At 38.2% G+C, this 22868-nt stretch overlaps 3 protein-coding genes across 4 annotated transcripts in view; 1 reads left to right on the top strand and 2 right to left on the bottom strand.

The window, feature by feature from the left end:
• Nucleotides 1-895: 895 nt before the first annotated feature.
• LOC117488997 (ras-related protein Rab-18-like) lies at nt 896-6321 on the bottom strand. The gene is made up of 7 exons (XM_034138212.1): nt 6127-6321; nt 5703-5758; nt 5521-5582; nt 4361-4433; nt 4001-4119; nt 2963-3029; nt 896-2281 (listed from the first exon to the last, which is right to left on the bottom strand). The coding sequence occupies exons 1-7, from the start codon at nt 6192-6194 to the stop codon at nt 2109-2111; spliced, it is 618 nt and encodes a 205-aa protein (XP_033994103.1). The 5' UTR covers nt 6195-6321; the 3' UTR covers nt 896-2108.
• Nucleotides 6322-7508: 1187 nt separating this feature from the next.
• Nucleotides 7509-10641, top strand: LOC117488622 (patched domain-containing protein 3). The gene is made up of 4 exons (XM_034137630.1): nt 7509-8228; nt 8308-8429; nt 8509-8654; nt 9122-10641. Exons 1-4 carry the CDS (start codon nt 7509-7511, stop codon nt 10639-10641), a joined length of 2508 nt encoding a protein of 835 aa, XP_033993521.1.
• Nucleotides 10642-10948: 307 nt separating this feature from the next.
• The window catches only part of yme1l1b (YME1-like 1b), a 31123-nt gene continuing 19203 nt past the window's right edge, over nt 10949-22868 (bottom strand). Inside the window, exons 11-18 of one of the 2 annotated variants that reach the window (XM_034138210.1) lie at nt 16452-16514; nt 16083-16195; nt 14872-15027; nt 14587-14738; nt 14138-14264; nt 13886-13959; nt 13189-13275; nt 10949-13101 (exon numbers count right to left, since the gene is read on the bottom strand). In XM_034138210.1, coding sequence (XP_033994101.1) covers nt 12958-13101; nt 13189-13275; nt 13886-13959; nt 14138-14264; nt 14587-14738; nt 14872-15027; nt 16083-16195; nt 16452-16514 — 916 coding nt within the window. In that variant the 3' untranslated portion in view covers nt 10949-12957. Of the gene's footprint in view, nt 13102-13188; nt 13276-13885; nt 13960-14137; nt 14265-14586; nt 14739-14871; nt 15028-16082; nt 16196-16451; nt 16515-17870; nt 20024-20110; nt 20198-20807; nt 20882-21059; nt 21187-21508; nt 21661-21793; nt 21950-22868 lie in introns of those variants that run through there. The other variant, XM_034138209.1, reaches the window with a different exon arrangement.

Genomic DNA, 22868 nt, shown 5'->3' with positions numbered 1-22868 from the left:
TCTCTCCCCATTGACTTCAATGCATAACTTTTCCGGAATAAGGTCCCATACCCCGGAAGTAAGTGGGAGGGACTTCGCCACTCTATTACCATTTTGGGCTACCGTCCTACACACGTGTAGAGGAATTCGGAATTGGCAGGTTGAAGAAAAAATGAATATTTTTTGTTTAAGTGATTATAAATATGAATGAATGAATATGAATACTATATTTTATGTATGTTAATAAACCTGCCTAACACACTGGTCCTTTAAAATGTGATGTTAGTAGTATGTTTATAGGCTAGCTCATATTTGCTGTGGCCTTAAAGGTACGATTACGCAGGTTCAACTTTTTGATAAAGTTCCTGATGAAAAATGGAATGTATTGTAATGAAATAAGGCAGGTTGCTTACAAAAACAATGGGATATCTGTCTTAGGAACTAAATCTTCAGTATTTTCTTTAACATCTCTGATAGGCCAGACGCACAACTGTCATCTGCTTTCGATGTAAAAACACAAAATCAAATGCCAAATGAGCTCAGGAATTTTCTGACCTCAATATGGGGGTAAACTGCCAAAAACGTATGTTATTGGAAATAGAAAGAACACGATAAGCCTCAGGACGCTTGTGGTGAGCGTCCTCCAACTGGGGACATCCTGACACCAAACATAAGCTTGTAATCACACGCAGTCCTCTGGGACTATTTTACAAAACATGATGAACAGGATTTTTCCAGTCTGTTTTTTAACATCTTGTGCAGAGAATATTTTAGCATGTGCGGCAGGCTAGTCATCAACAAAGTAATTTGGAAAGAGAAACTCACTTGTATTTCCACTGTAACATGGGATTCCACACAACGTGGAAACATAGCAGCTCTCAAATTGCGATACAATAATAAGTCTTGAGAGACGGCATCTCCAGGTTGTCATTTATTTCAGTTTGAAACAATACAAACGTTACTGGGCCATGACTCTAGTACATGCCATTCAAAGTTAAGGCAGATAATATAATTTTTACAATTTGCTGAATATGATTCACAGCAAACAGGACAAAAAGTTCAGGGATAAAACGGTCAGCGTGATTTTAAACAAGCAAACAATACATCGAATCAACTCTGAAGACAGGAAGCTCTTAGGAATGCTCTCATACTCTAAGGTGTGAGAAATGCCTTCAATACATCGCTGGGACATTACATGGACCACAACACCACACAGAAATGGCTAAATAAAAACCCAAGCAAACAAATGTACAGGCTAAATTAAATGTGTTGCCAGGTCAGATAGGCAAAAAAGCTGAAGAGAGTATAAGAAAATATTGTATTATATCAGCTCCAATTCTGTAAACCTTATGGAAGTTATGGTAGCAGGAAGTCCTAAAACATGGCTACTTGGTTTGCATATATCATGATAAGAGAAAGGAAATCGATTATCTTTAAAGCATCTATAAATACTAATAATAATTGGATGAGCAAAAATTACTTGGTGTAAATTACTGGGGTCCATAGTGTAATCAGCGAGCATTCACAGTGTTGTGGTGCATTATGACTTACAAGTTGATTCAAGTGATGCAATATATATAGAATAAAACGTACAAATAAACATCTTGTATAACATTTCGTTCATTGCCGTTACATAAAGTTGATATTTAAAGCTCACAACGTGTAAGCAATCCTGCAATAAAGGAATCAAGGGGATGTCTGTATTGATTATAATGCATCATTTGGGGTAAATTTGTTATATGCTGTAACCTACAAATTGGTTCACGTAACAGGCACTATGCTATTAACCTGATGCCTTAATGCACAACAGAATCACTGCTGCCAATAAGCTAAATTCAAACCAGACATGAACTCCGATGACGTACACTTGGCATGTCAATTTAAAACACTATACTTCCTTAGGCAAGAGGCTTTTTTTTTTGCAGGATACTTTCATTCATGTTTTTAACAGAAAGTGGTGACAGATGATGGTTGAGAAGGAAGTGTGCAAACAGCAAAAAGTCCTTTCGACCAAAAGAACAAACCTTTTTTTTTTTTTAGAGTACTCATTCAGTTCCACATCCAATATATCAGTTTCTGCTCCGTAGTCGTTCCTGTCAGTTGTTGTCGTTGATTTTTTTTTTCAGGTTTCAGGGTATGGAACAGTATCCTCCACATGCCCTGCCACCACCATGCTCTTGGTCCCCCAGACGGACCTTCTGACCCTGGTTTTCACTCTCCCACAGCCCTGGAGTCTGGAGGATCTTCTCCACAAGCTCCTCAAAGGCACACTGGACGCCATCTTTGGTCTTTGCACTGGCCTCTGTACAAAAGAAAGAGGGTTACTCAGATTTATCAGCAAAAAAACCTGGTAGAAAACATGAAAAATGACCCCAAAAATTCCCCTTTAAACCCAAAACAGGGCAATATATATCTTTTTAGCATACCCTGTCGTAAAACTTAAAAATATATATCCATGTGTTGCCAATATGACTTATTAAATAGAAAATTATTTCATTTTAAGAAGCCAGAGTCATATCCAGTGGGATGAAGACATCATGACAGCGGATTTATCCACAACATCTTCGCTGCCCAACCCTTTTTCGAAACCCTTAATTTAGCTGTTCTAAAATGGAAACTCTGCAGGAAATTTAACGTAATTTCCCAGAGAGGGGCAGATAGGCGATGGGAATCAGGAACACGTGTAGACATGGATCCGATAAATGAAAGCCCGCTAGATTTTAATCATAATGCACTTCTTTTGGAGCATCTCGCAACGCTAGAGAGGCTCCAAAATGCCAAAGCCGTATAAACACAAAACAACTCAAAACTAAACGCATGACTTACTAAAGTGATGTTTTGACTTCTTTTGGTCCAACTACACAATTACAGTTCTGCCTTTTAAGGACAGTAAGTACATTTTAATGGCTTTACAGTAAGCCTCATGTTATGGCTCTATGAGTTTATATGAGCATGTCTGACCGCGTCTGACATGTATACTTACCGATAAAAAGCATAGAGTGTTTCCGAGCAAATTTCAGGCCCTCGTTTCTATCCACTTCAGGGTCGTCCTGAAAAACAAACAGACATCCTATGTTATTTTCTCCATGTGGAATACACATGTTGAAGTATTAAAAGTCTTGTTCTGCACAAGCAAAGGACCTATTTTTTAATTCCCAAAAGAGGTAGGAGGAAATATAAAAGCAAAGGTTAACATTCAACTAAACATATTTTCTTTTGTTCTGCCCTGAGAGGTCTTTCAGTGGAAACGATAACAAAATACAGAGTTTGGTGGGGTCGTAAAGTAGCGTTGGATTGTGGAATTTGTTGTTGATCAATCAGGAGGTTTTTAGAAGGAGCAGAATCATCAAAAAAAAGGTCTCCTTATTTCCAAAACAAAAAGGACACAGCGAGCATAACTGGTAAAAACTTGTATAAAATATTTTGCCGGATGTAGGATGGATGGGCTGCAAGCTAACTGCTAACATTTACTCAGCTTGTTTCTCTGTTGACTTAAGATCCAGACACTCTAGATGTTTTTACCAGGAGCCAAATTATGTGCAGAGGTCTCTTCCTCTCAAAAACGAAAAACAAGGTAAACAAAACCTGTGAAAACACTGAATAAAGCAGCCTCATGCTAAAAATGAGTGGTTTTCCAATGTGGTTTGGCTCCTGCAATAGTTTGCTCATTTTATTTTGCTCTGGTTATAACATGAAGTAGAAATAAAACGTACATCGTTAAAGTGTATCCTAAAAATCTGTCTTAAATTGTGATAAAATAAGTCACTTTCTGGTAGACAACCAAACATGGACGCATGCTCAAAGGGGATACAACAGCATGTGTTTTCAAAGATTAATAATGTTGGAAACAATGAATTGTTTTGAATGCAGAAACCTTACATATTATAACTTCTTGGCTGAGTTAAAGCCTTTTAGGTTTACTAAATGACCAGAAATCTAGGATCTGTCAAGGAAATGGGCTGATGGAACAATGTGAACTGTAACTGTTTTAACCTGTTTTGAATGTGTCAGACAGACTCACCCGATCGATTTTGTTCCCAACAAGCATCTTTACAATTTCATTGCGTGTTGTGTAGGTCTCCAGTTCGTTCAGCCAGTTTTCAAGCCTCGCAAATGTCTCACGCTTTGTGACGTCATACACTGTCAAAACCATGCAAACAGAGAAAAGGAGTTAGAGGGAAAAATGAATTGGAACATCTTCCTTTTATTATTAACATTTGTATTAGAAGTTGCTGTAATCTGATGGCTGTGACTTATAGAAAATGTGTAAAGAAAGTGTTAAAGCGGGAGAGTGAAGATGATATGTTAGCTGGTAAGAGAGAAAGTGTTTCTAGGTCAGGTTTAGAACAGGTTATGAGGCTTTATAAACATCACTGTTTACCGAGTATGACTCCCTGCGCACCGCGGTAGTAGCTGGGTGTCAGGGTGCGAAACCTTTCCTGTCCGGCTGTGTCCTGTCAAAGTAAAAACACTTAAGATTAACAGCAGCAAAAAGCTCCATAACGCCAAGCATTTAAAAACGACATGTGTCCACACTCACAGACATCATTTTCCCAATAAGTGGTGCAAGGTCTCAGACTGTCCCGCTGTGAAATTGGCCACTGCCTGAGAACTCTTTTGCAAATCTTTATTCTTAAGGGAATTATTCACAATGCTAATGTTTAAAACAGGATGACTTGGCACGTTATGGAACTGGCAGAGCTGCAAAAACACAAGTTACATTTCATTGTGTCGTTCTATTTTCTATCAAAATACGATTTTATTGGCTTGAAGGACAAGCCTGAAAATATATGGGGAAGTTAGTAGACTATACAGCATTTAAGTGTCTGAGAATGATTGTATTGCTTGTTAAGTGGATTACAGTATGGTGCATATACATGCAGGAAAATATATCTATTTATTTTACTTCTCTTTTTATTGAAATTCACCAGGGGCACAAAGAAGGGAATATTATGAGTCAGGCATTGGAATTATTATTTTTTTATATATATGGGAGTTTGCTGATTGGTAGACCAAATTCGACAATATAGATATAACGAAATTCAATAAAATACTGTAGAATGTAATTAAAAAGCATATATTGTATTTATGAGTTTTAATCCAATCAGACATTTAAAAATTCACAATTATTATAATTTAAATATGACTGATGCTAAATAATTTTTAAACTACATGCATTATAAGTATTACACCTGCGTCAGCCCATTAAACATGGGACTTTACAAAGTGCCTTCCTCTTTCTCATAATGTATTTTGAGCCCTGGCATCCTCCGGCACATTTATTTCTCAATTATTATTCTAATTTTCTCAACAATAAAGAGTATGCCATTTCAGTATTTTGGGCTTGGGTTATGGTCTCACTGAGAATGGTGATACTGTTTTTACATCTGGATTTTATGCCTCGTGAAAAGTGTTATAGTTTCTTTATGAGAGTCTGGCTGTGCAATGTCTCTACCTTGTGGAGAAAACAAGTACATCATCGTGTTTTTCCTAACAACAAAGACTAAACTGTAGACAGTGACATAATGACTTATTTCTTACCCATATGGCGAGCTTTGCTTTGTTCCCATCTATTGAGAGGGTCTTTACTTTGAAATCCACACCTGATCATTAATGAAAGGAAGAAACAAAGTAAAGAGAAAAGGCTTTAATGGTGGCACCTTCTAAATGATATTTCTGTGTTGAACCATGTGTTGATGTACATGTGTGTGTAAGTTAAAAACCTATTGTTGCTGCCTGATCAGGGTCAAAGGTATCCTCTGTGAACCTCAGGAGAAGACTGTTAGGAGAATACAGAAAACAAGGCTATAAGCAAGACATACAACACACTAGGCTTTTGTGAGGTGACTGCAAACTATATCAACCCTTCCCTCTGTCAGTTACAAGCACAGTACAATAGCTACACAGTTGTAATGTTGAAATGAGCAGCAGCATCCCTATCAGGAAACAAAATACCAGTGGAAAGTGACGCTGCCATTTTTCTGACACCTAATTGTCAACTTGTGAAAAGTGAATATGTGGCCTACATTGGCAGGAAAAGGACATCAACAACATTAGCTGTTAGCTTAGTTACAGCTGTGTAATAAACTTACATAATAAGAAGAATGTCAACATTCACAACAGGCTAGCTAACAGCTCGCTACAAACCTGGACTTCCCGACTCCACTTTCACCGATTATCAACAGCTTCAGAGTCGTTATCACGTCGTCATCCATATTCCTAAAAGGGGCTAGTTTAACCTGCACTTGGCGACGCTTTTTTCGGTGAACTTTACTTGTTTTTGGAGGAGCAGGCGGCTAGCAGCTCCGGTGACAGGCTGCTGTTCACGCAACTTCCGGCCAAGCTTCGATGCGTGACGTCACTGAGGATCACGTCGTTTGAAAAAAAGATAAAATAAAATAGTTTTTGTCCATTTTATTTGGATTATTACTGTTTTTAACAGAGTTTTTATAGTTTGTCTAAAATAGTCGTAAATAAGAAAAATAGGAAAACATTATGTTCTTATTGTGTTCTGATTATTTAGTCTAAACATGTAAAAGGCATGCTTCACATCAGCAGATTCTTTTTGTTAATAGCAAACTCAAAATGTTTAAAAAGTGATTATTATAAGTCAAAATAGCTCAAACAACACTTCTAATCTTGTTCACTGATTAAAACAAGGTTTGCTAACTCCTAACCAAGTTTTTGTTAAAGTCTAGGGCTTCACATAATGTTTCCAACCTACACTGTGATTGTTGTTTTCAATATGGATAAGTACAAAGCAACAATTTGTGTGCTATAAATTAAAACAGATTCTGTTTGTTATTGTAACTTAGGTGAGGATCAGACTATATTTTGGAACAAAGGTATACAGGTTACAGGTTCATTTAAAAAGATTCACTTACTTTTTCTTGCCGCTGTATCTTACCATTATAATTTTAAATCGTATTACTTTTGTTGTGCCTACTTTTTTCTCCTTGTACTTTTTGAATACCTCATTTCATTGTGTCTATGATTTTTTTTTATTTGAAACAACTCTGCATATTAGTTGGCTAAGTCTACCATGAAACTGATAAAAGAAGAGAAGGAAGTCTACCCAACCAAAAGGTATTGTTAATTGACAGGTAGAAAACAAAGAGAAAAACAAAACACTCATTCATTATAAAACAGCTTTGTTCTGTGCCTTTGCTACATTCATTAGACCTTGAGTGCCCCAAAGTTGAATGTTGCCTCAACCATGAGAAGTTATCACCTGGGGGTGTTGCAATTGGAAACAATGGACAGTAAAAGTATTGAAATGAACCCAGTGAGCCATGCTTCACCTACTGTCCTTCAATAGGCTCTTTGACTGAGCCTTTCCTCAAACCTCATCTGCCTCTTTTCATTACAGAGTGGGCTAACCCTGTCATTATGCAAATCTAATTTCATGAAGGAGCTGAAAATGGTCTGCAGCACAATAAATACAGCTGGTTGTGAAAACCCACACAACCCTCTACAGTAGAGAAGGAGCATCTACTTTATATTCCTCAGAAATCCAAATTCTTACAGCCATGGCCATACTACGCACAGATTGCGTTGAGAGGCCCCTGGGCATTTGCTTTGAGATGACGGGTCATTTTATCGGATCTCATCCTTGGTGGTTCTTGATTGCCCCTCTTATTTTCTCGACATGTCTTGGGAGTGGATTTTATCTTCTCCAGGACAGAATGTCAAACGATATCGAAGAACAGTTCACGCCTTTCGATGGACAAGCCAAGCTGGAGAGGAAATACATCCAAGAAACTTTTACTGGAAATGACTCCACGTTTTCGCGTTTAAGGCTGAGCACGGACGGGAATTACGCAACTCTTATAGCTACAAATGACAGGAATATTTTGACTGTGGAGTCACTGCAGGACATCCTAGACTTAGATTTTCAAGTAAGAAGTATGGTGGTCCAGTTTGACAACCAGTCATTTGAATATGTGGATGTGTGCGCTGAGGTGATGGGATCCTGCACCTCCAATGACATTTTAGACATTATTAAAACCAATGCCAGCAATATAGACACAGTCAATTTGACATTTCCATGGTATAACTCAAATTCTAGGAGTTTTCCTTTGTATTTGAGTCTGGGGAATGTGAAATTACTTAATGAGAGCACAGTAGTTGAAAGTGCTAAAGCCATACAGCTCTATTACTATTTACGTGAAGACAACAGAACAAAGACTGACCTTTGGTTGGAAAGCTTCATTAAATTAGTCTCAAACATATCATCAGCTGACATTCAGGTAAGCAGAACTTCAACCCGTTTTAGTTTAATTTAGAATGTAGACTATGTAATATGTATTAATTTAATACTCTTTCTAGGTTTCTTATTCCACCTCCATGTCGATGCAGTGGGAATTTGAAAAATCTCCAGGGTCTGTCATCCATTTGTTCTCCATCACCTATGCCATCGCCATCACGTTTTCCATCATATCATGTTGGAGGTTGGTAGAACATCTGCTCACCATCTTATGCAGTGCAGTACGGATGTTTAGCTGTTTTTAATGTGTGATTTTCTTCTAGGTTGGATAATGTGAGGACGAAGGTGTGGGTGGCAGCCTGCGGGGTGCTCTCCACAGGTCTGGCAGTCCTGAGTGGATTTGGACTGCTGCTGCTGCTGGATCAACCTTTTGTCATGACAGTTGCTTCCTGTCCTTTCATGATATTAGGTAAGTTATGTTCTGTAAAACGTCCAGGCCCATGAGGTTCCACTATCTAATGCTGAATCAAAGTTAGAGTGCGCTCAAAACAACTTCATGTCAACCCAAAAAGTTAAGTTTCGTAAAGTTTCGTTAAATGCTTTTAGTTATTCCATCCTCCTACCCAAATCAATTATGGTTCCAAAAAAACAAAAGGGGCACATTTGAGGCTTCAATACGGTAGTCCAATATACAGTCTACTATGGAAACCAATGGCTGCCTGGATCAGTAACAATACACAAAACAGAACAGCCTGCATTTGAAAGTGGTCAAAGTGAAATACAGTGCATCTCCTTTGTAGTTAAATAGCTAAGAAGCGGGGTGTACTCCCATGCCCTTTAAAATGACAAAGCCAAAAGATAATGTAATACAAAGTAGATAAGGGTCCTATTTCCCTTGTGCGTGAATCTTTTCTCCTCTGACTGTTTAATCTAAAGGTATTGGACTGGATGATATGTTCATCATGATCTCCTGCTGGCAGAGGACCAGTGTTCTGGACAGCGTCCCCGAGCGGCTGGCTTACACTTACAAGGATGCTGCGGTCTCCATTACCATCACCACCCTGACCGACGCGCTGGCTCTGTTTCTGGGCTGCAGCTCGCCCTTTGGTTCCGTCCGCTCCTTCTGCCTGTACGCTGGGATTTCTATTTGCTTCTGCTATCTGTACAGCATCACCTTCCTGGGGGCGTGTATGGCTTTGAACGGACAAAGGGAAGCAGAGAACAAGCACTGGTTCACCTGCGCCAACATCCCTGAAGACTTACCCTCCAGGAGTTCTAAAGCCTTTGGCATGTGTTGTGTTGGGGGGAGCTATGATCGAATCACTGAAAAGGAGGAAACGGAGGTCGTGAGTCACATGTTTGAGCGGTTCTACGGCCCGTTTTTGACTCATAAATCAACAAAAGTTTGTGTATTTTTCCTTTACGCAGGCTATCTGGCTGTTAGCATCTATGGCTGTTTTAACTTAAATGAAGGACTCGACATCAGGAATCTGGCTTTGGATGATTCATACCTCATCAAGTACTACAACGATCAAGGGCAACACTTCGCCGAATATAGCTGTAACGTAATGGTAGCAGTGAAGCAACCATTTGCATACTGGGATGCAGACGAACAGAAGCATCTGTGTTCATGCATTTCACATTTTGAGAGTTTGAACTTTGTCAATGGCACTTTGGCTTGGTTTCTCTCCTTTGTACAGTATACTAATGGAACCAATCTTAATATAAGTTCTCAAGAGTCTTTCCTAACACATCTGCCAGATTTCTTAGAACTCAACGCCATGTTCAAACATGACATCAACTTCACAGCGGATACCAAGATTCGGGCATCTCGATTTTTTGTTCAGACACTCAACAATGCATCCACGAAGGACATGATGATTGGACTTAGGAAAACAGCAGAGGAATGCCAAGTAGATCTACTTGTGTACCACCCTGCTTTCATCTACTTTGACCAGTATACTGTCATTATGGACAACACCATTCAAACCATCATGGTGGCTGTGATGGTGATGCTAGTCGTCTCGCTCATCCTAATACCCAGTCCTCTTTGTTCCCTTTGGGTGGCTTTTGCAATTTGTTCAGTCATTGTTGGTGTGACGGGGTTCATGGCACTCTGGGGTGTAAACCTGGACTCCATCTCCATGATCAACTTGGTCATGTGCATCGGTTTTTCGGTAGACTTCTCCGCACATATTTCATATTCTTTCGTCTCTAGCCCTAAGAGTGACGTCAATGAGAAAGCGATCGATGCCATGGCCCGTTTAGGGTATCCAATACTCCAAGGAGCACTGTCTACCATTTTAGGAGTGTTGGTGCTGTCCATGTCCGGGAGTTACATCTTTAGGACGTTCTTCAAGATTGTGTTTCTTGTGATAACATTTGGCCTGCTCCACGGATTAGTGTTTATTCCAGTATTTCTGACTCTTCTTGGGGCCTTTGGGAAGTGGTTTTAAACTTCGGGATTCCACGTTTTTTAATGCAAATTTTAAGTCAAACATACATTTTGAAATCTGCACATTTTGTGAACTTAAATGATACTACAGCTTTTCTAATAATGTGATGTTTTTACGAGAAAATTCTACCGTTTTCTGAGACGTTTGCTCAAATACTTGAATAGTTGTTTTTTGTCAGTTCTTAAGAATATCATTTAAAACTAGTCTTCCGTGACAGAAGTGTAAAGCTTGTTCATTTTGGCTCATTGTAACAAAGTATACGCATTTGATAGTTTTGTAAATAATAAAACTGAAGTACACTCCAAAATCTTCTTTTGGGCTTCTTTTTATTTATTTGAGCTGCACAAACATTCATCAACCATTGCCATCAGAATGTTGAGAGATTGTGTCAATCAACAGCAGAGCCATTCAATGTGTACAGCATAAAAGCATTGCTATACATCTATGTACAATGTTCTCAACATCAACACATCATATATACAGCTAAACATGGATTTAGCTGTATAAACAGTAAACTGAAGAAAGAAAGTCAAATGAAGAAAGAAAGTGAAAAGGGCTACACTATAAAGTACATATGCTGGTGGTCATTTTGACAAAAGCTATACTATCAATAAAATGGTAAATAACGCTAATCATACACTGCTGTATTGACTCCACCTTGGGACATTTAACATGTCTCTGCCTCAAATTAACGACAAGAGAAGCCAATGGACAATACACTCATAACTTACTGTTGTTTTTCTCAGTAATTAAAAGATTAAGAGGTTTTCATTAACTCATTGGAAATTACAAGAAACACTGATATTCTTCAGAGGCTTTTTGGAAGCCTAACTCTATTATTTAAATAAATTAGGTTTGAGCATTACAACTTTAAATCCTAAAATCCCAATGCTTTATCACTACATAAACACAGCTTGTATTTGGTGCATGCTTTTTCAGATTATCAGACATTTTTTCACAGCATAAATAAAAATAATAGAGTGCAGAAGTGCATTTGAATGTTTACACTTTACCCAACGTGTTTAGACGCTATGGTTTAACTTGTCAGACCTAGTCTTTTAAAAAGGAAATACATACACTTACTCTAAAGTCCTACCCCAAAAGGCCACATTTAAAAATAAGATTGAGTGACATAAACAGAAGGGAATATATACATGATTTATGATCCAAGATACTTAGAATCTGATGGGAAGACAAAGTGAAGCACCCCATTGTGACACTTTTTGGTGCCCAAATTGAGACACGCACACAAAAGGTGTTATACCAAATGGAAATACTAGACAAAAAACATGTATACAAGACAACTAAATAGGGGTTGCGATTTCATAAAGACTGGTTGCAATGATTACCAAGTAGTTATTTGTGTTTAAGATAAAAACCGCTTATTTCTCATCGACGGTATAGGAATTTTAAGAGACCAGGCTGAACAGAATTTGACCACATTTCAAATCCCTTTTTAACAATTAACGCGATAACTTGAATGACAGAATACATTTTCGACAATTGCTTGATAATGCATTAACCACACAGGTCATTTTACATGCAAAAAAAAAAGAAGCAGAAAATGCTGTATGCATATGTGTAGATTTCATGCTTTTCGCCAAATTAAATTAAATATGTTTTGGGTTTGTACTTACTAAAGATGTCACTGTTGACTTTGATTATCTGGGATCAAAATGTTTCTAAAATGTTATTAGAAAATAACCTTGAAATAACCTAGTTCCAAGTAGTATTGAAGCATTTCCAGTGAAAACAATCGAACAAATGTATTGGTGTATTTCTCTTTTGGATGTTATTGAATGTGGTGGTGGCATTTTACCCAAATCAAAAAACTAATGGTATCATCATTTTCTTCTAACGATACCAAGCATACTTACAGACAAGAATGATAAATCCAGGGAATAATCAGCAAAATATTTGATAATGACAATCAGCTTTTGTTGCAGCCTTACATTCACATATGTCCTACCACTGAAGGATGAAGTGACCTGAGCAACTTCCTTATCATTAGGCATTTCACCTGTGAGCCTTCGTCACTTATAGTGAACTAACAGCAGCAGGAAAGTCATATTAAAGTGCAACACCACTAAACGACCTATCTGGAAATAATGTTGAGATTACGCAGACGTGACAGCATGAAGAAATGACGGCCGTACATCATCACTTGTCTAGAGACTTTGTGAATGCAGACCATGAGTTTTTACTTCTCGGATTCATGAATTTAGTATTTTTCCTCTTTCCATGACCCCTGAGCGCTTAAAACCCGCCCCCTTCCCCCTGCTCTGGTGCTACCCTCTGATTGGCGCTGTCCTTGTTTCATCTGGTCTCCAGGGTCTTGCCCTCCAGGACCAGCCGGATGTCTTTGACGTCGAGCGTCTCGTACAGGAGCAGAGCCTCGGCCAGGTTTTTGTGCTCTTTGGCATGAGACTTCAGCAGGGCTCTGGCACGCTCGTAAGAGTCCTGGAGACGGCGAAAGGGAATTATGGTGAGAAAAAAGGTTTGACAACAGCTTAATCGTTAAGTTGTATAAAGAAAGATTACACAGACCTTTAATATCACTCTGACTTCATTCTCCACAGCGGCTTGTGTCTCCGGGCTCTGGGCCGTCATGTCGCTGTAGGTCATCACACCCAGCTGGGGACAGGAAGAGGAAACATGTGTTAATGTGAATAGAATGACAGCAAAACAGCAAGAAAATGCATGTTTATTTATATAGCACATTGTTAACAGCAGTGCAATTCAAAGTGCTTAAAAGGAATTTAAAAAAGTGCGACATTAACAAATTACATTGAAAAACTAGAGCAGCAAAATGAATTGCAATGTTATCAAAAGCACAAATAAACTAGTGCAATATTCAAATAAGTATTGTGGTGCTGTAGAGTTATCCCAGTCTATACATCTTATTCTATGGACATAACTAAACACACATTTATTTGGTACAGATCTTCTGTTAAAATCTCCTTAATCATTTTCATATTTTTTTCCAATGATAGTGAAAATCTGATTCTGATTTAAAATGATCAATTCATCCAATATTACAAATCATATCGCAATTAAAATATCAGTCAAAATAATCGCAATGAGTTGTTTTTTCCAAATTGTGCAGCCCTATTAAAAACAATAAAAAAACACTAATTCAAAAGCCTGAGAGTTTGTTCTAGATATATTGAGCTCAAATACTGAACGTTGCAAATCATGTGCGGTAGAAATAGAACGACAGGCCTTTTCTTCTGAAGTCCCCTACCTTTTCACACATTCCGAATCTGGTCACCATCATCTTAGCGATCTTTGTGGCACTATCGAAGTCGCTTGAAGCACCTGGAGAGGAAGAAATTAGACGTTTCATTTTAAAGTAAAAAAACACCTTAATTCAAATTAAGAGAATTACCCTACTACTACTACTACTACTACTACTACTACTACTACCACTACCACTACCACTACCACTACCACTACCACTACCACCCTTAAATCATTTGTAGGAACTCTTCCCTACCAGTTGTGATGTACTCATTGCCAAATATGATCTCCTCTGCTACACGGCCGCCCATACTGACGTCCATCTGGGCCAGCAGCTGAGAGCGAGTCTCACTCCAGCGATCGTTCTCCGGGAGCATCGAGACCTGACATCGATGAGCATGGGAGAAGGAAATCATTTAGGGGTTGAAAGGATATACAACTATAAAAGGTAAGAGAGTCAATAGAGTGGTGCAGGAAGGAGTCCTAAAACCCAGAAATGAGTTAGCATTTTAGCACTTCAGGTTCCAAAGTCACCAAAATAAGACACAATTGTTCAGTATATACCCCCCTGAGTCATATGTGTCATAAAAAAAGCAGTTGCTAACAAGTGATTGAATGTGCCAGTAAACATCATTGCACCCAGTTCAACAGACTTATTAGATTATAATTAATTTAAACCATTTAGTTTAAAAGTTGTTTTCTTACATGTCCCAGGCTGTGGCCTCTGGGCATGATGGTCGCCTTGTTAATGGGCATGGCATCTTTGGTGAAGTAGGCGACGATCGCATGGCCTGATTCATGGTACGCAGTGATGGTCTTGTTCTTCTTGTCTATTTGAGCACTCTTTCTCTCAGGGCCTTGAAGAAAAGAGAATCATTAAATGACTTTATTGCCACATTCTCAACATGATTTCAATGAGAGTGATTGTTGCAGTATTGCAGGTAAACACAGTCTTTCTTTGGTACCTATTAAAGCTCCCTCATAACTCACCCATGAGGATTTTGTCCTTAGCGAACTCCAGCTCCTTCAGGGTGACCATGTCTTTGCCATCAACTGCTGCCTTCAGGGCCGCCTGGTTGACCAGATTTTCCAGGTCAGCGCCAGAGAAGCCCACTGTGCCCCGGGCAATAATGTTGGCTTCAATAGCTGCAGAGAGAACAAGGTTATCAGTAACAGTCAAGGGCCTCACTCCAGGTTACTGTTAAAGGAAATGGCAAACATTCAGCCTGTTATGTCAGGTTCAAAGAATGCTAGTCCTGTGTAAGGAAGGAAATTGAGAACCGGTTCCTTGTTGTTCACTCAATTGAACATTGTTGTGTATGCACAAGGATGTGAACTTTACCTTGTACATGTGATGTTTTGGGGTTGTTGATTTTTTGTACGTTTTTGTGTTTCTCTTATTTTCCTACGATACTGTTATGATTGGCAGTGAATCAGAAAATATGAAGGACAGGCCATCTATTTCAATTGTTATTTTAGAAAGGGGCAGATCATATAAGATTACTTCTCCCTGCTCCTTTCCGGGTATGGTGTGTTTATAGAGACATGTTTTGTAAATAATTGTTATACATTAAGTTGTGCATACCATGAACGGAACAAATACAAATGAAATGAAATGGAAGAGAAAAAGAGAAAAATCCCTCAAAGTTTGGCGCTAATAATCGTGGGCTAACCCTATTTTTCCCCTCATACATTTTGATACAACAAATTGCTACAGCTAGCGCTAGGTAAAGCTAGCATGGAGCTAACAGCTAGCTTTAACGGAGGTTCCATTAAGATACATAGCCTACTGATGCGTATATATTTTATTCTAAGCAAATATTTAAACAAAAATTCATTATTTATTTACTTATCATTTTAACTGTTTGTTTAACAATGACTTCACGACAGTTTAAAAATATTTTTTGGACAATTGTGAAAAGGTTAGCCTTGAGCCTTGCATGTATGTACTCTTTTTCAACACAACAATTGATCAGGAATCAATAAATAAATTGATGAAGAATCTAATTTGTAAGAGGAAAAGATAATGGAATCGGTATCAATAAAACGTTATCGATTCAAATCCTTAGCTCTGTTCTGTTCGTTCAGGGTGTCAGGACAACCAAACCAAGGCATACAAACAATCAGGGCTCCATCTTAAAATAACATAGACCATCATTTGACCAAAATAATGTTTTTATAAGCAGATGCTGCTTCCACACCTGGATCCACTTTGATCTTCCTCAGATACCAGTTGATGATCTCCGTGCGTCCTCTCACGTCTGGTTTGGGGACGATCACCTGCATGTCAAAGCGTCCCGGGCGGATCAGAGCGCTAAAAAAGAATCAGCTTGTCAGTAAAATACTGAAACTGTGTTAGCATACAATCTGGGTCACTGCAACAGAAACACCCTCAGGGTTACAGTCGTTGTTGTTGACAAGGAAAGCTCTGAGGGTTGTAAACCACAACATACATTTTTTTTTACTTTTATGTATGCACCGTGACATAAAGTCAAATTCCTCATACGTGTCGACCTACCTGGTAATAAACCTGTTTCTGATTCTAGCAAGAGACACAGAAGTAAACATACTTATCCAAAGCCTCCGGGAAGTTGGTTGCTCCGATGATGATCACACCTTCATTTGGTTTAAACCTACAAAATAATATGACAGGGAGGTCAGTGTCTGGAGCACAGTAGCTCTCCTCTTGCTTTGTGTTCACCACAGCAATTTATAACTCTCACCAATTCATATTTTTAACAACATAAACTATTTAATTTATTCCCATGGAAACCAAACATGTAATGTAACGTGTGCACTTGTGATTATAAATGTTTATAGTGTTTTTTTGTATAAATTGTTAATTTACAATACATTGCTATATATATTTACAAGACATTGCTATATATAAAACTACTTATGACACAGGTAGCTCGAATCAAGCAATCTGATTGGTTCTAAGTCATGGTATGATAACCATATACCACAGCTATGACGTCTAATACCTTTTCACAGTATCTTAAGTAAAAACACGAGACTAACTAAATGATATGTGTTGTCAAGGTTGCATAGCAACAGGGTAAGGGGGGGCTGGAGGGACTCACTTCTGCCAACATGAACAAGTTACAGATACGATGCAACATAGTAACATAGTTAGCTAGCTTAAAAATGCTTTAAAACTTCTTTGCTGAGTGGTATGGGATAAACCTGTTGTTATAGACTTCCAGACAGTGATAGAAGAGCATGGTCATTATTGTTATTGAGTGCATGTAACATTGAAACCAACTCTGTATGTCCAGGCAGGTAGGGCCTATATGTTTGTGAACATTACAATTATCAATAAAACATATTTTAGATTGGATGTTTCTATATCTTTGATGTTTGAAGACTCTATACATATCAACCCCTACTGCATACACAAGCCTTGCAAAAACACCATATTGTCAAATTAGCTTGATTTTTTATTTAACAATGTCAAACTGTAAAAATTCTACTACAGCGTCTCCAGCGCTTTCGAACGGCAATGGCCGTGGCTGTCTCCTCCTGATTGGTGGAGTTGGCCCAATAGCCGTAGCGCCACTGTCCTGACGTCAGGACAGTGTTCAAATCTGGATCAGGTTTTATCAGATCCGTTGCAGCCCCTTTTTTAGAGATTTGGGTATGGAGGAAAATAGAGAGGGTTGTGTTTTCTGACACTTGGTGAGTTCCCTGGAACACCGGGGACACATATTCATGTATAAAAGACGTACAAAAGTGCATTTTGCATGATAGGTCCCCTTTAAATGATACTACAGCTTTTCTAATAATGTGATGTTTTACGAGAAAATTCTACCGTTTTCTGAGACGTTTGCTCAAATACTTGAATAGTTGTTTTTTGTCAGTTCTTAAGAATATCATTTAAAACTAGTCTTCCGTGACAGAAGTGTAAAGCTTGTTCATTTTGGCTCATTGTAACAAAGTATACGCATTTGATAGTTTTGTAAATAATAAAACTGAAGTACATTCCAAAATCTTCTTTTGGGCTTCTTTTTATTTATTTGAGCTGCACAAACATTCATCAACCATTGCCATCAGAATGTTGAGAGATTGTGTCAATCAACAGCAGAGCCATTCAATGTGTACAGCATAAAAGCATTGCTATACATCTATGTACAATGTTCTCAACATCAACACATCATATATACAGCTAAACATGGATTTAGCTGTATAAACAGTAAACTGAAGAAAGAAAGTCAAATGAAGAAAGAAAGTGAAAAGGGCTACACTATAAAGTACATATGCTGGTGGTCATTTTGACAAAAGCTATACTTTCAATAAAATGGTAAATAACGCTAATCATACACTGCTGTATTGACTCCACCTTGGGACATTTAACATGTCTCTGCCTCAAATTAACGACAAGAGAAGCCAATGGACAATACACTCATAACTTACTGTTGTTTTTCTCAGTAATTAAAAGATTAAGAGGTTTTCATTAACTCATTGGAAATTACAAGAAACACTGATATTCTTCAGAGGCTTTTTGGAAGCCTAACTCTATTATTTAAATAAATTAGGTTTGAGCATTACAACTTTAAATCCTAAAATCCCAATGCTTTATCACTACATAAACACAGCTTGTATTTGGTGCATGCTTTTTCAGATTATCAGACATTTTTTCACAGCATAAATAAAAATAATAGAGTGCAGAAGTGCATTTGAATGTTTACACTTTACCCAACGTGTTTAGACGCTATGGTTTAACTTGTCAGACCTAGTCTTTTAAAAAGGAAATACATACACTTACTCTAAAGTCCTACCCCAAAAGGCCACATTTAAAAATAAGATTGAGTGACATAAACAGAAGGGAATATATACATGATTTATGATCCAAGATACTTAGAATCTGATGGGAAGACAAAGTGAAGCACCCCATTGTGACACTTTTTGGTGCCCAAATTGAGACACGCACACAAAAGGTGTTATACCAAATGGAAATACTAGACAAAAAACATGTATACAAGACAACTAAATAGGGGTTGCGATTTCATAAAGACTGGTTGCAATGATTACCAAGTAGTTATTTGTGTTTAAGATAAAAACCGCTTATTTCTCATCGACGGTATAGGAATTTTAAGAGACCAGGCTGAACAGAATTTGACCACATTTCAAATCCCTTTTAACAATTAACGCGATAACTTGAATGACAGAATACATTTTTCGACAATTGCTTGATAATGCATTAACCACACAGGTCATTTTACATGCAAAAAAAAAAGAAGCAGAAAATGCTGTATGCATATGTGTAGATTTCATGCTTTTCGCCAAATTAAATTAAATATGTTTTGGGTTTGTACTTACTAAAGATGTCACTGTTGACTTTGATTATCTGGGATCAAAATGTTTCTAAAATGTTATTAGAAAATAACCTTGAAATAACCTAGTTCCAAGTAGTATTGAAGCATTTCCAGTGAAAACAATCGAACAAATGTATTGGTGTATTTCTCTTTTGGATGTTATTGAATGTGGTGGTGGCATTTTACCCAAATCAAAAAACTAATGGTATCATCATTTTCTTCTAACGATACCAAGCATACTTACAGACAAGAATGATAAATCCAGGGAATAATCAGCAAAATATTTGATAATGACAATCAGCTTTTGTTGCAGCCTTACATTCACATATGTCCTACCACTGAAGGATGAAGTGACCTGAGCAACTTCCTTATCATTAGGCATTTCACCTGTGAGCCTTCGTCACTTATAGTGAACTAACAGCAGCAGGAAAGTCATATTAAAGTGCAACACCACTAAACGACCTATCTGGAAATAATGTTGAGATTACGCAGACGTGACAGCATGAAGAAATGACGGCCGTACATCATCACTTGTCTAGAGACTTTGTGAATGCAGACCATGAGTTTTTACTTCTCGGATTCATGAATTTAGTATTTTTCCTCTTTCCATGACCCCTGAGCGCTTAAAACCCGCCCCCTTCCCCCTGCTCTGGTGCTACCCTCTGATTGGCGCTGTCCTTGTTTCATCTGGTCTCCAGGGTCTTGCCCTCCAGGACCAGCCGGATGTCTTTGACGTCGAGCGTCTCGTACAGGAGCAGAGCCTCGGCCAGGTTTTTGTGCTCTTTGGCATGAGACTTCAGCAGGGCTCTGGCACGCTCGTAAGAGTCCTGGAGACGGCGAAAGGGAATTATGGTGAGAAAAAAGGTTTGACAACAGCTTAATCGTTAAGTTGTATAAAGAAAGATTACACAGACCTTTAATATCACTCTGACTTCATTCTCCACAGCGGCTTGTGTCTCCGGGCTCTGGGCCGTCATGTCGCTGTAGGTCATCACACCCAGCTGGGGACAGGAAGAGGAAACATGTGTTAATGTGAATAGAATGACAGCAAAACAGCAAGAAAATGCATGTTTATTTATATAGCACATTGTTAACAGCAGTGCAATTCAAAGTGCTTAAAAGGAATTTAAAAAAGTGCGACATTAACAAATTACATTGAAAAACTAGAGCAGCAAAATGAATTGCAATGTTATCAAAAGCACAAATAAACTAGTGCAATATTCAAATAAGTATTGTGGTGCTGTAGAGTTATCCCAGTCTATACATCTTATTCTATGGACATAACTAAACACACATTTATTTGGTACAGATCTTCTGTTAAAATCTCCTTAATCATTTTCATATTTTTTTCCAATGATAGTGAAAATCTGATTCTGATTTAAAATGATCAATTCATCCAATATTACAAATCATATCGCAATTAAAATATCAGTCAAAATAATCGCAATGAGTTGTTTTTTCCAAATTGTGCAGCCCTATTAAAAACAATAAAAAAACACTAATTCAAAAGCCTGAGAGTTTGTTCTAGATATATTGAGCTCAAATACTGAACGTTGCAAATCATGTGCGGTAGAAATAGAACGACAGGCCTTTTCTTCTGAAGTCCCCTACCTTTTCACACATTCCGAATCTGGTCACCATCATCTTAGCGATCTTTGTGGCACTATCGAAGTCGCTTGAAGCACCTGGAGAGGAAGAAATTAGACGTTTCATTTTAAAGTAAAAAAACACCTTAATTCAAATTAAGAGAATTACCCTACTAGTACTACTACTACTACTACTACTACCACTACCACTACCACTACCACTACCACTACCACTACCACTACCACCCTTAAATCATTTGTAGGAACTCTTCCCTACCAGTTGTGATGTACTCATTGCCAAATATGATCTCCTCTGCTACACGGCCGCCCATACTGACGTCCATCTGGGCCAGCAGCTGAGAGCGAGTCTCACTCCAGCGATCGTTCTCCGGGAGCATCGAGACCTGACATCGATGAGCATGGGAGAAGGAAATCATTTAGGGGTTGAAAGGATATACAACTATAAAAGGTAAGAGAGTCAATAGAGTGGTGCAGGAAGGAGTCCTAAAACCCAGAAATGAGTTAGCATTTTAGCACTTCAGGTTCCAAAGTCACCAAAATAAGACACAATTGTTCAGTATATACCCCCCTGAGTCATATGTGTCATAAAAAAAGCAGTTGCTAACAAGTGATTGAATGTGCCAGTAAACATCATTGCACCCAGTTCAACAGACTTATTAGATTATAATTAATTTAAACCATTTAGTTTAAAAGTTGTTTTCTTACATGTCCCAGGCTGTGGCCTCTGGGCATGATGGTCGCCTTGTTAATGGGCATGGCATCTTTGGTGAAGTAGGCGACGATCGCATGGCCTGATTCATGGTACGCAGTGATGGTCTTGTTCTTCTTGTCTATTTGAGCACTCTTTCTCTCAGGGCCTTGAAGAAAAGAGAATCATTAAATGACTTTATTGCCACATTCTCAACATGATTTCAATGAGAGTGATTGTTGCAGTATTGCAGGTAAACACAGTCTTTCTTTGGTACCTATTAAAGCTCCCTCATAACTCACCCATGAGGATTTTGTCCTTAGCGAACTCCAGCTCCTTCAGGGTGACCATGTCTTTGCCATCAACTGCTGCCTTCAGGGCCGCCTGGTTGACCAGATTTTCCAGGTCAGCGCCAGAGAAGCCCACTGTGCCCCGGGCAATAATGTTGGCTTCAATAGCTGCAGAGAGAACAAGGTTATCAGTAACAGTCAAGGGCCTCACTCCAGGTTACTGTTAAAGGAAATGGCAAACATTCAGCCTGTTATGTCAGGTTCAAAGAATGCTAGTCCTGTGTAAGGAAGGAAATTGAGAACCGGTTCCTTGTTGTTCACTCTCAATTGAACATTGTTGTGTATGCACAAGGATGTGAACTTTACCTTGTACATGTGATGTTTTGGGGTTGTTGATTTTTTGTACGTTTTTGTGTTTCTCTTATTTTCCTACGATACTGTTATGATTGGCAGTGAATCAGAAAATATGAAGGACAGGCCATCTATTTCAATTGTTATTTTAGAAAGGGGCAGATCATATAAGATTACTTCTCCCTGCTCCTTTCCGGGTATGGTGTGTTTATAGAGACATGTTTTGTAAATAATTGTTATACATTAAGTTGTGCATACCATGAACGGAACAAATACAAATGAAATGAAATGGAAGAGAAAAAGAGAAAAATCCCTCAAAGTTTGGCGCTAATAATCGTGGGCTAACCCTATTTTTCCCCTCATACATTTTGATACAACAAATTGCTACAGCTAGCGCTAGGTAAAGCTAGCATGGAGCTAACAGCTAGCTTTAACGGAGGTTCCATTAAGATACATAGCCTACTGATGCGTATATATTTTATTCTAAGCAAATATTTAAACAAAAATTCATTATTTATTTACTTATCATTTTAACTGTTTGTTTAACAATGACTTCACGACAGTTTAAAAATATTTTTTGGACAATTGTGAAAAGGTTAGCCTTGAGCCTTGCATGTATGTACTCTTTTTCAACACAACAATTGATCAGGAATCAATAAATAAATTGATGAAGAATCTAATTTGTAAGAGGAAAAGATAATGGAATCGGTATCAATAAAACGTTATCGATTCAAAT

This window comes from Trematomus bernacchii, unplaced genomic scaffold (genome assembly GCF_902827165.1).
Source record: "Trematomus bernacchii unplaced genomic scaffold, fTreBer1.1, whole genome shotgun sequence".
In the NCBI taxonomy this organism is placed as follows: Eukaryota; Metazoa; Chordata; class Actinopteri; order Perciformes; family Nototheniidae; genus Trematomus; species Trematomus bernacchii.
The sequence above is the reverse complement of the archived record's forward strand: the minus strand, read 5'-3'. Positions and strand labels throughout refer to the sequence as shown.

What these genes read in the sequence shown, in the direction of transcription:
- LOC117488997 (XM_034138212.1), bottom strand. Translation starts at nt 6,194, where the DNA reads ATGGATGACGACGTGATAACGACTCTGAAGCTGTTGATAATCGGTGAA. An exon ending in AAGCAAAGCTCGCCATATGG is followed by an intron (nt 4,434 to 5,520) that starts GTAAGAAATAAG and finishes TTACTTTGACAG; the next exon opens with GACACAGCCGGACAGGAAAG. An exon ending in TGCGCAGGGAGTCATACTCG is followed by an intron (nt 4,120 to 4,360) that starts GTAAACAGTGAT and finishes TGGTTTTGACAG; the next exon opens with TGTATGACGTCACAAAGCGT.
- LOC117488622 (XM_034137630.1), top strand. Translation starts at nt 7,509, where the DNA reads ATGGCCATACTACGCACAGATTGCGTTGAGAGGCCCCTGGGCATTTGC. An exon ending in TCCATCATATCATGTTGGAG is followed by an intron (nt 8,430 to 8,508) that starts GTTGGTAGAACA and finishes ATTTTCTTCTAG; the next exon opens with GTTGGATAATGTGAGGACGA. An exon ending in CTGTCCTTTCATGATATTAG is followed by an intron (nt 8,655 to 9,121) that starts GTAAGTTATGTT and finishes TTTAATCTAAAG; the next exon opens with GTATTGGACTGGATGATATG.